The sequence below is a fragment of the Cyprinodon tularosa genome, unplaced genomic scaffold (assembly GCF_016077235.1).
Source record: "Cyprinodon tularosa strain WSP-4 unplaced genomic scaffold, ASM1607723v1 ctg610, whole genome shotgun sequence".
In the NCBI taxonomy this organism is placed as follows: Eukaryota; Metazoa; Chordata; class Actinopteri; order Cyprinodontiformes; family Cyprinodontidae; genus Cyprinodon; species Cyprinodon tularosa.
The window spans coordinates 148482-160480 of record NW_024039353.1 but is presented as its reverse complement, the minus strand read 5'-3'; the positions used below and the strand labels follow the sequence as shown (position 1 = coordinate 160480).

Here is an 11999-nt window from a genome sequence, read left to right as displayed (position 1 = left end):
AGTGCCCATCCCTCCTGTCATGTAAAGGGTTCTGGCAACCTTATTGCTCCTACAGAAAGATAGGAAGGAGGTCCCTAGGTTGATTCCTCTAAGTTAAAACCCTCCTGCCAGCACTATGTGGACAACACATATGACGACCTCTGCTTTTCAGAGTACAGACCACTATGCGACCACAGCAATCGCTTTCCAGTCTTATAGATTAGCTCTGCGTTTGATCATCCTCACTTAGACACATTCTTATTGCTGCAGAATCTTAACAAACTCAGAAAGGTGTGCGCTTGACATCGGTACCCACATTCTAATCCTGTAGTTGGTAAAGATAAAATTACATCCTGTGACAATGGTTGCTGCAGACACAACACAGCCTCCTTCAAGAGTACTACCAAAGCTAAATGGAAAAAAACTGTGACAGTTTAAAAGACACTTGACAAGCAAAAACATAACCTTTTAGGACTCTGTGCAAATTGTTTAAAATGATTATTGTCATGAAGTGGATATTCTCCCACTGCCGTCTCTGCTGTAAAGTCAGACAAAAGGCATACCTAATACAAAATGCAAGAACAGGTGGTTCTGAATCAACACTTTTGTATAGCTTTAAGTCTGAAAACTTTATACGCAACATACCTGAATATGTAAATAATAAATATGTTGTTTTGTTTTTTTTTACTTTAAGTTTTAGCTAACATGATTAAAACATTTAATTGAAATGTTCTTGGAAAAACCTGATGAGCCAGACTTTTGTCAAATACTAATAATTCCCAGAAGTGTGTTATCCTGGAAGATCTCCATCATTAGCAATTCACAGTCCATTGAGTCTCCATTAAAAGTGACAAACAAGCTCCAACACAAGCTCTGTCAGCACCTCATAGACATCCATTAGGTAGTGCCCCCATCTGTGTTTATATAGTGTGTTCAGGACCTTTTTAGTAAAATCACATACCTTTTGAAAATCAACAGGCTTTTTACTTATAAAAAAACCCAGTCCCAATGTAATATTAGGGTTTTTCATCTGGTATAAAGTAGGTTGATGTTAATGTTACAGTTAGGAATGAACCTTTAATGGTTAAGGTTAACTGTAAGGGTTAGGCACAGGAAAAGTTATTAAAATTAAAGTTATTTCAAAGTCCTGGTATGGATACCACTTGTGTGTTTTTGCTCTACAAGGGAACAATCATTTAAAAAAAAATTTTTTAAATAATTTTTGCAAAAAATATAAATAGAAAAGGATTCAATAATGTTTTCGACACAGTTTCCTTACCCTTTAAATATAAGTAAGAAAACCCAAACAGTATTTGCCAAGACTTTTTTTTTTTTCAAAATAATAACTGGTGTTTGGTCATCAATATTAGTATATCAGTATTTTTGTACATTTCTATATAATTACATGGGATATACCCATGGCTGTAACTACCATCCTCTGTATTTTATTTCATTTTTTGTTGTTATTGCATAACTTGTGATATGAAAATAAAAACTAAATATAAAAACTAAAAATAAATGACACTGAAACTGTAAATAACCCATTTTTTAAATACAGGGTCCAGGCAGTTGAGTGATAAGTAAGTAAGTAAGTAAGTGAGGTTTATTTATAAAGCACCTTTCTCAGACAATCATCCCAAACCGCTGTACAATATGAGGCATGAAATACAAAACAGCACCATATAAAATACATGAACAAAATAAATACAATCATACTGACTATTAACAACAGTTGAGGCGTTGACAGCAGATGATATCATTCATTAGTTATCATCCAATATCAAGAATAGCTCCAGCTATTAAATTTTGGTACCTGAGTAAAGCTAACGTATGTATTTTGTATGATTTTTTCTAGTTTAAGCAGTATTGCTGCCTGATTTGTGTGTAAAAAGTAAATCTTTGAATCACTACCCACTCGCCCTGGAAAATCTCCTTCAATGCTCTCCTTTCACCAATTTTTTTTATGTGTTCTTAACATTCTTTTTATATGAATTTTCAATGGTTGACAAATTTGACATATCAATGACATATTCACTCAAAAGAAAAAAAAGGAAAAAAAATCAAAAGTGGATATGGAGTAGCTCAGTGCTGTTATCATAATAACATCAGGTTTAATTATGGGAAGAGTTGGTTTCCTCTTGTTAAAGTAATCTATAAAATTATGCTGAATTGATTCCAAAGGTTCTGAGTTCAAATCCCACTCCCATAGACTGCCACCCTTGGTTCCTGAGCAAAACCCTTAATCCCACACCTCCTGGAGCGCCGCACAATGGCAGCCCACTGCTCCTCAAGGCTTTACTACTTGTGAAAGAGTAATGACCATAAAGTTGAATTCTATTCGATGAGAATGACATGTTTTCTAACTGTCGGTTTTACATGATATATTTCCTGCGTCCAGTTTAATGGAATCAATCTAAGTGCTAGAAAAGATATAAATGTCGTCATGTACCAGAGTGAGATAGAACTAGACCAGGTCCTATAACTCCAAAGCTGTCAGAGGGTTAGAGTCAACCACTCTTCCTATGATGTCTAAAAAAATTGGAAAATCTTTTGCCAGGATCTTACTATTCTCTGACAGTGCCTGATCATATGGACTAATGACGCTGGTGATTGGCTGCATCTTATCACATGTGGGATTTCTATTACGATACAGGGCTTTACCTTAGATAAAAGTAATGGAGAGGATGGAGTACTTTAAATTGAAAGAGCCTATTTCTCTAACAGACCAAAGAGGAGTGCACCCGTTTCATAGCTCCTTTCCAAGAAAGGAGAAAATAATCCAAGCTTTTTAAAGAGGTGGCTTTGTTTAAACATAGGAGTTTAGTGTAAAGAATCAGGATCCCTCATTTTGATAGAATAAGAATATAGAATCCATTGATGTACTACCTGATATGTTAGAGACAAATTAGGTGTTTTTTTCTAACAAAATCTGGAAATATCTAAAAGGACGGGACTGAGATAGATAAAACTTTGCTTGTAGATGTTGGAATAAAAAATTTATCCTCAATAAAAGGATCCTTTAAGGAGTGGATCTCCTTCTTTAGCCATTCACAAAACTTTGTGTCAGACAGAGAAGAAGCAAATAATGGTTTGAATTAGAGTAGTCCGAAGTGATCCAAAGTGCCACCAAAAGTACTTTCTGATTGTAGACCAAATTTTAAGTGAGTGTGAGACTGATAAAGAATTGTAATCAATCAATCAAAAAAATAAAAATAAAAAAAACAAGTACATTTTTCCACTTTGAGATCGATAAAGTCAAGCAATCAATTAGGAGAAAAGCATTTTTCTCTATTTCAAGCCAGGCCTGAGGCAATAGTAAAGCTCCCGTAAGTTTGAGGCCCAATAGTAGAATTTTAAATGAGCTAGACCCATTCCTCCTTCCAACTTGGATCTTTGTATGAAGTCTTTCTTTATTTGAGGGGCATTTTTATTCAACATTAAGCTGGAAATCTATCTAGTTTAAAAAAAAAGGCATAGTTAATAAAAATCGGAATGCTTTGAAAGAGAAATTTTGGCAGGGTATTGATTTTTACTAAATTGATTTGTCCAGCCACAGAAATAGAAAGAATCAAGTACTTTAATAAATCTTGTTCTGTAGGTTCCAAAATGGTTAGGTGACCTGGGATAAATGAATAGATACTTAACTAAACAGTGTTAGTATATTTTGAACAGTAATATAGTGTTGCAATGAGGGCCTGAAGAAATTATTGTAACCAGTGTTGAAACCTGATGATCTCTGTGTTTGAAAATGAAATTGAATAATTTAGTATAACATTACAAAATCAAAGAGTTCTTTAAGCAACTAATAATGATAATTTCAAGCTTACAGTCTAAACCATTTGCATCTTATTTAAGATTTAAGCCCAGAAGGGGCAGAAAAAAACTTTCCAGATAAAAGCAGATTAGAAAGCCAACCTCAAAAAGGGTTGGAATTATTTACTTTAACCTCAGCAGATGGAGCAGGAGGTTATTAGCTGATCAATATTTGTTTGTATGAGGTGATCTGATTATTTGGGGTCATTACCTTTTGTTTGCTTAGCTAAGTGCTGGAACCACTCAATCAGAAATACAAAGTGTTACTGAATAAATGCTGACCAGCAGCTTACTTCACAGATGTCACACCTCATTATCTTTTTTGCAATTGGTCAGATATACATTTATTTGAATTAAAGCTGGTGTATTTTTCCTTAATTCAAAAGGTGACATGCAGATTATTTTGTTTTTCATTTTCAGTTTAATCATGTTCTTTGTATTGTTAGATCAGATGCATGTTTCCATTATGAAATAGAAAAACTGAGAAAAATGGGGCTGGGCTTATCTTTGAGGAGGTATTGGATTATAAAAGGAGACGACTCTCTTCATTCAGCCTCACACCAACCAGCTCTCAGCTGCCTCTGCTCTTCATCCTCATTAGAGTGTCACCTCCTCCTCAGACTCCCGACAAGTGAGTGATTCTGCTCCACCTCTACTGATGACCTTCTCTGTGTTTCGTTGCTCCTGTATAAAGAATCTATCTCTGTGCATTCAGTTCTCCTTCGGCATGGCGGCACTGTGGCTCCAGTCCTTCTCCCTGCTGGTCTTACTGGTTGTATCTTGGCCGGGGTCCCAGGCTTTTTCTGCTCCACAGCACCTGTGCGGCTCTCACCTGGTTGATGCTCTCTACCTGGTATGTGGGGAGAGGGGCTTCTACTACCGCCCCAATAGAGATGTGGACCATATTCTGGGTGAGCAATCCACACTTTACCAAATGAAGCCGATTAACTTGTTTGAGAAAAATATTTATTATGTTCCGGGACGAATTTTTAATACTGGTATTTAAGTGAAGAAATAGGAACTTAAAATGTTTTCAAGGACTTTTGTCTCATCTCATTGAAAATCACATTTTTAAATAATCTTTTTATGATAAGTCTACATATGTAAAATTTTGTTTTTTTCTTTTTTACATTTAATGTAAATTTTGTATATATTCTCCATCCTCTTGTTCCAATTCCAGGTTGTTTTCTTTTTCAGAATGTATTTATTTGCACCTTTTTACACCTAACCGCATCTTAGTAATTCATTCACCAAAGGCTCATGTTCATATTTTTAACTTCTTTAGTATTGATTGCGTTTATTTCAACCCTTTCTTTTCAAATGTGATTCAAGATTTAAATCAATTGTGTCCATTAAGGTTGAAAGTTCTGCTTTGCTTCCTTCTTTTCTCTTATATTTAGATATATACTTACTTGTTATTAGTAGTATTAGTATCAGTATTACTAGTAGTAGTATTATTAGTGATTGTAACCATTCTTTTTTGGAAGAAAAACATAACATTGAGCATAATTTTGCTCTAATCAAACCCATTTTTTCTCTTTTTTCACTCCATTAGGCATATTCCCTTCAAAGACAGACACAGGGTCGGCTCATGCGGGTGAAAATGAGGTGCCTGAGCTGTCCTTTGAGGATCAGATGCAGATGATGGTTAAGAGAGGCATTGTCGAGCAGTGCTGCCACAACCCCTGCAACATCGCTGTACTGCAGGAATACTGCCACCCGTAACCAAGCACACCTAAGATTTTTGGCTAACTTAAAGCAACCCCCGCAAACCACCTTCACCCTCGCCTCTGCAGAGCAGCAGTGCGGATCTCTTTCAGAGAACCAGCTGCAGTCAATGACGTGCTGAGAAATGGATTATTTTTGCAAAAAAATAAATAAATAAAGTTTTATGAATTGAGACATCTGGATTTTTTAATGTATGGACTTCTTTCTTTTGTATTGATTTGGATTTTATCAGAAAATGTCCCTTCTTTATCATGTATCAAACATACAATATTCAAAAGCCACTAATTAAATAGTAAAGGTTTGCAAAAAGAAACTTTTTGAAATATATAAAAAGAGCTCTCAGCATTAAATATTCACAAAACTCTCTCCTTTGTTTTTATTAAACCTTACAGCACACATTTTTTTAGATTATATTGGGTATTATCTTTTTAAAGATAATTTATTTGGGCTCTAGTGGCCTTTAGTTTTGGAATAAGAGAGAAAATTTGAACTCAAATTGATGGACCATGGGGAGAGGAAAATCTTTACATTTCCTCTTTGCATTATGTGTCTAGATCTTGAGGTATCTCCTATACTATTCTCTGCACATGGAAACATTATACCCAACCAAACATCTACATTCCTACCACAGTTGGATATAGGTGTTTGCATACCGATTGTTTAGGGATACAATGCTATTGAAATGCATGTATATTGATAGATAAGGCTACTATTCACATATATCAAAAACTAAATTTGTCAACATTAAATTTCAATTTAGGGATATAATTACATCAGTGTTTCTTAATGCCAATAAGGAACTCAAAATATTTTTGTGCATGATTCCAAAACATATAATGAATGCACAAATAAAGGTTCCACAAACGTCTGATTATTTTTTAGCTGATTTTACCTTAGAGTAGACTATTCTAGTTGAGGTTTAACCAACATAAATGTGTAAAATGTTAAACTCAAAGTTTTAAAAGATGTTCAGACCACAGAAAATGTGTTTGCCAGTAGTTTATTATTACTATGCTTACACAACAAAGAAAAAAAAATCTGTCTTAACTTGAAAAAACATTAAAATAAAAATAATAACATAACTGTTGTGTTTTGGATCCAAAGGGTGTTATAGCCTGACAGTGAGCCTTGTAGCTGATTTAAAAAAACATTACCTAAAGTTATTCTATAAAATATAGGTGGAAAACCAGGGGCTCCATCAAAGAAATTTGAATTTGCGTTTATTTTGTTCATATTTTTTATAGGTGGACAATCCAGGTTTAGAAAACAAAAACCAAAAATAAAAGCCTAGCTTTCCTTCATCTTATTCACTTAGCTATGGGTTTAACCCCTGGCTGGTTAGGAATTGGGTAAATTGTAGCTCCTACCTCTTGTTCCTAGCTCCTTCCTAGCTCCTTCCATAAGTGTAACAAAAGTTACACTTATGGAAGACTTCTGAAGCTCTACACTGTAAAACCCAAAATATATTAGGGTGAGTGCATTTGCATGAGCTACGTATTATACATTTCATGAAATAATGCGTTTTTGTTCAATTCTGTGAGTTGGGCTGTGTTTATGTCTCTATGCAAAGGATTGTGGGAAAACAAACAGCTCCTAAGCAGAGAATAGGAACATCTGCAGGTTCCTTTGCAGAATGAAGCATCCTGCTTCCTGTTCCTACCTCCTTCCTTACTTCGGGACACCACTTATCATGCGACCTCAGACAAACCTACCGCTTAAAGGTCCTTAGCAATTAGTCTTCAAATATAAGCAGTCTAGCTTTTGAAGTTATTAGGTTTTTGGTCACCTGATATTTCACCATATTTTTTTATCATAATCATGCTCACAAAGACGTTCAATTTTCTGGCACTGCTTGGTTTCTGCTTTGATTTTAGATATGCTATGAATACACTGTAAGAAGGCATAGGGTTCAATCTGAAAAACTCACAAAAAGAGAAAAGATGAGTAGGAGAAATTTATTGATACATTACTTTGTCTTTGGCGCTCAGACCTCGGCAGGAAACACAGCACTTGTTTTGATAGATATGCATGAACAGGAGCAAAGAACAGGGCTGTTTGCCCCCAGGCCTGAAACTGATGGTGGAGTGGAGATAGATGAAGTTCGTCAGTCTGTAGACTGCCAGTTAGCGAGACGGTCTGCTGAGCTTTATTGGAGATCCAGTGGACTGTGTGAGCTGATACTTAAGCTTCACCCAGGGACCTGGAAGATGGAAGTCCAGTTTGGATAACACAAGTTGAGAGAGCAAGCATGAAGCGACAGTGGAGAGGAAAAACTTCCCGTTGGGAAGAAACCCCCTGCAGAACCAGGCTCAACATGGCAGTCTTCTGCCTGACCGGTTAAGATGAGACAGGGAACGCAGTAAGAGTCCGGGAGGAATGACACTCTGATGAAGCTTTAGGTACGATGATGGAGGAGGTGCTGGAGGTGGGTTGAAACTGTGTCACACAGTTCACCCACCGCCTGCCCACAGGAGCAGACAAGTGTGTATCGGAGGCCTTTTGAGATAAACTTTGGATGCTGATTGGCTTTTGTGGAGGCGTGGTTCAAAGCTGATTGGCTGTGTCGCAGGAGGATATAGAAAACAATGAGTTACCTCAGTTAAATTTCCACCTAGGCTCCATATGATAGATACTCTACCAAACTGGGGATGATGAGAGTTTTTGTAAAATATATATTCTTTTTTGCACATCTCAAGTGTTTGTTGTCAGAAATCTAACCTTGGTCTCATATGAATATAACATTTGGTTTTAAGTGAGATTTGCTTAGAAAATTTAACTTGCTTTTGTGATCTTTAGGTGGCATCAACAGTTGGAGAAACATGGTGACACTAAGTTACCAGCTTTGGAAGCAATTCTATGAGTAAGTCTGAAGATTTTCTTTACCTGCATACCTTCATACTATGCATACTGACTAGATATACCTTTGATAAATACCTTAATTCATTCTACAACAATCTAAGACATTTGATCTTTTATAAAACAAAAGACATTTTAAAAGAACTCGGCTCTGGCACTATGTCCCACAATGGTGTTCCCTGAAATAAGGGAGCAGCTGAAAGGAATCATTTAGGTTTTTATTGTTTATTTCAGACAGAGCAAAGTAATTTCTGAACTACTATCTCATTATTTTGATATTTTAATTTGTTTACAGTGTCTAAATATAAGGTCTTGGAATCCACTCATCTAGTTTATTTCTCATCTTAGAATGTGAGAGAAATGCTTCTAATCTGTGACTGGGGTAATATTAAAGTCAGAGAAAAGAGAGAGAGTTTGTTTCTCTATGAATTGCTGAAAATATACATTTAAACTACAAAGATATTAAGGACAAAAAAAATAAATAAAAAATGCATTACTGCCCCCTAGTGACTGCAGGACAGACTGGCCTTAAATGTCAAATTATAATTTTTTTTTTATTTGATTTGGCAGAAGCATAATATTTCTGACCTAAAATGTAAATATACATTAATATGCCTGCACTGAGGTACAGATCTCTTTTAACGAAATTACCACAGTACTTTCATGTTTGAGGTATCCTCAATAATGTTGGTTATACCTTTGTGAGGGATAAGCTCTTCAAATATTTATTTAATCATTTCCTTTTGTAAAAGAAGTTGGACTATTATCCCACTCCTTTATTAGAAATATATTAGATTGATTTTAAAGGGATTTTTTAACAGTTTTCTTTACATTTACTCTACACTTTTACAGCCCAATGTCATTTTAAGAGTCCATAAAAGTATTATTACCATAAAAGTATTATTACTATAATATTACTTTTTGGTAATATTTTTTCTAACACAGTAGCAATTTTATTTTATTTTTTTACATTTTAAGGATGTATTTAACCTTGTACTGAAATTACCTCATTTCCCATGTCTACGTTTTTACATGGTGCACCTTGAATGTGGCTAAGAAAATTACAGCTCTCGACTGAATATATAAAACAATTAGCAATTAGACAAGTGCACACTAACCCCTGCATGTCGTATTTAGCAAATATTTGGACATTATTTTGCAAATGATGAAACTCGGCCAAATTTCCCCCCAAAAAACAGGAGACTTAGTGTAGCTGTAGTGCTGTACATAGCCATAGGTTATTTGTGTTGTGTTAAAACATTTGCACGACTGTCTCTGTAAATATAGACTTGCTTCAATTGTGAAATGTAGTGTGATGATCTGAAGGACTTTTTAATGTGATTCGCTTCTTTAGGTTGCTTCGATTGGAGTTAAAGGACAAAACTTTTTCATGGTGATACTAATGGTGGTCAGCCTAGCTTCTTTCTGTGTGCTCTTGCACAGCTGTGCAAGATAGTTTGCAACCATCAGTTAATGTTTTCACCCCTGGACTGAACCATATTGGACTCCTTTACAATGCCTCTGTGAAGTTGCAATGCCCTGTTTTGACAAATTACAATTGTCCTGCTTTTCAATTTACTAATAGTCAGGTTAGGTGGAGCAGGCAAATAATTAGAGAATGCAATAGAAAGAAAAATCTGATTGTTTTTAGGTACAAAGATTAAATCTAATGTAATTTTTGGGCTTAATAGATCTTTTTAACATTCATGCATGTCTTGTTTTCGTGAGATTGGGGGCTATTTAGAAATCATATGGGGCTTGCCCAGGTGACAGGTTCAACCAAGCACTACCATAACTGGAGCCAGACTTGAAGCTGTACAAATCTGGTTCAGCATTCTGGATTTTCGTTTCTACCCACAATATTGATCTTATTTTTGACCTGACTAAAGGTGAAACAATAGGAGCTATGACCGGGAGTTAGGGGCTACAATTTGCTGTGTTTTGATTTAGCCATTCCCTTCAGAGAACTTTTAACCTTATGAGGCTTATTCTTTCAGACGAATTAGAAAATAATCTAATTGAGTGGAAAGAAGTGGTTTTGGGGACAATAAAAATACTAAAACTTTTGCTAGGGGGTATCCCCTCTACTTTGCTCAACATTCATCCATCCATCCATTTTTTTTACACGCTTGTCCCAAGTGGGGTCGTGAGGGGTGCTGGTGCCTATCTCCAGTTGTCTATGGGCGAGAGGCGGGGTACACCCTAGACAGGTCGCCAGTCAATCGCAGGGCAACACAGAGACACACAACCATTCATGCACACACTCACATCTAAGGACAATTTAGAGAAGCCAATTAACCTAACAGTCATGTTTTTGGACTGTGGGAGGAAGCCGGAGTACCCGGAGAGAACCCACGCATGCTCAGGGAGAACATGCAAACTCCATGCAGAAAGACCCCAGGACGGGAATCAAACCCAGAACCTTCTTGCTGCAAGGCAGCAGTGCTACCCACTGTGCCAGAATATAATAATAAGTAAAATAATATAAGGATAAATCCATGGCAAACGAATAATTGAACTTAGTTTTAGTGGATTGGATCATCAGGAGACTAAAGTCAGACCACTTTAGTATTTGTTGATATTTTTACAATGAGGAATAACAATATCAAATGCATGCATATTATAACATTTTGATTTCTTATTAAAAATCATGAAAACCGTTAAAAGCAGCATTTGAAGTAGTTCAGTATTTGGGCAACTAGTAGGAAGATATAAGGTGAGGCTGGTCATCCTTGGTTTGTAAAGATGCCAAGGTTTTATAACCATTGCTAAGTAATGCAATGCTATTATTGTTACTCTCACTGTAACTAGAGTGTGTTTGTAGTGTTCAAGGTTACCAGGCCTTGTTTCATTTATTACTTAAGGCTTTGTTAAACACTGCTAAAAGAAATGTAGATATCATATCTTTATCTTCTGCTTCTCCAGGACCAGGTCGTGGGAGCAGCGGGTGAGACTCCAGGGCCTTCCCTTATCCCAGACTCCTCTTCCAGCTAAAGATAAATCAATTTAAGATGAGCCACTGAATTTGGATGGACTTATTGCTTTTCCTGCTTATTCTTAATTTTTTTTATGGTGGTTGACAAACAGTGTTTGGTACCTTAGTGCCACTAACTGAACTGTTCTTTTGCTTTTGACTCATCTTTGCTCGATATCTGTGATGACACCCAACAGGTTACATCATACTTCTGAGTGGTCACGTGAAAATGCCAAAAAGACTGGAATTTATTTTTACTATTGTAATCATTTACATCAATGTAGAGCAATGTTTTTTTTTTACTATGCACAATTTTACAACATTCATACATTTTTATTTATTTATAGAGTACTTTTCAGTTGACATTTAAGGCAAAAAAAAGCAGGGTGTCTGGAATGTAAGGATTTAATAAAGGCTGTGGGTGTATGTAAAAATAAATGATCCACCACAGTTTTCAGCACATAGTTCTGTTCAGTTCAATTCAGCTTATTTCTATACTGCCAATTCACAACACGTGTCATCTCAAGGCACTTTACAGTTCACTGATATACAGTCACATTGATTCAAAGTTTTCTATCTATTGATTCCATCGACTTATTGACTCAAAGGCAATCCCTCACAATAAGCATGCTTGTAGCGACAGTGGAGA

The 11999-nt window shown here is 35.9% G+C and overlaps 1 protein-coding gene across 2 annotated transcripts; it reads left to right on the top strand.

The window, feature by feature from the left end:
- Positions 1–4301: 4301 nt before the first annotated feature.
- On the top strand, positions 4302–5694 carry ins (preproinsulin). 2 transcript variants are annotated; one of them, XM_038307484.1, is made up of 3 exons: positions 4302–4423; positions 4508–4703; positions 5348–5694. In XM_038307484.1, exons 2-3 carry the CDS (start codon positions 4520–4522, stop codon positions 5515–5517), a joined length of 354 nt encoding a protein of 117 aa, XP_038163412.1. In that variant the 5' UTR covers positions 4302–4423; positions 4508–4519; the 3' UTR covers positions 5518–5694. The 2 variants fall into 2 exon arrangements, with proteins under 2 accessions (XP_038163412.1, XP_038163411.1); XM_038307483.1 differs by lacking the exon at positions 4302–4423 and having other exon boundaries at positions 4451–4703.
- Positions 5695–11999: the final 6305 nt, after the last annotated feature.

Excerpts from the sequence above, each read along its gene's own strand:
- ins (XM_038307483.1), top strand. The coding sequence starts at position 4,451 with ATGACCTTCTCTGTGTTTCGTTGCTCCTGTATAAAGAATCTATCTCTG. Across the intron at positions 4,704-5,347 it reads AGATGTGGACCATATTCTGG|GCATATTCCCTTCAAAGACA; the intron begins GTGAGCAATCCA and ends TCACTCCATTAG.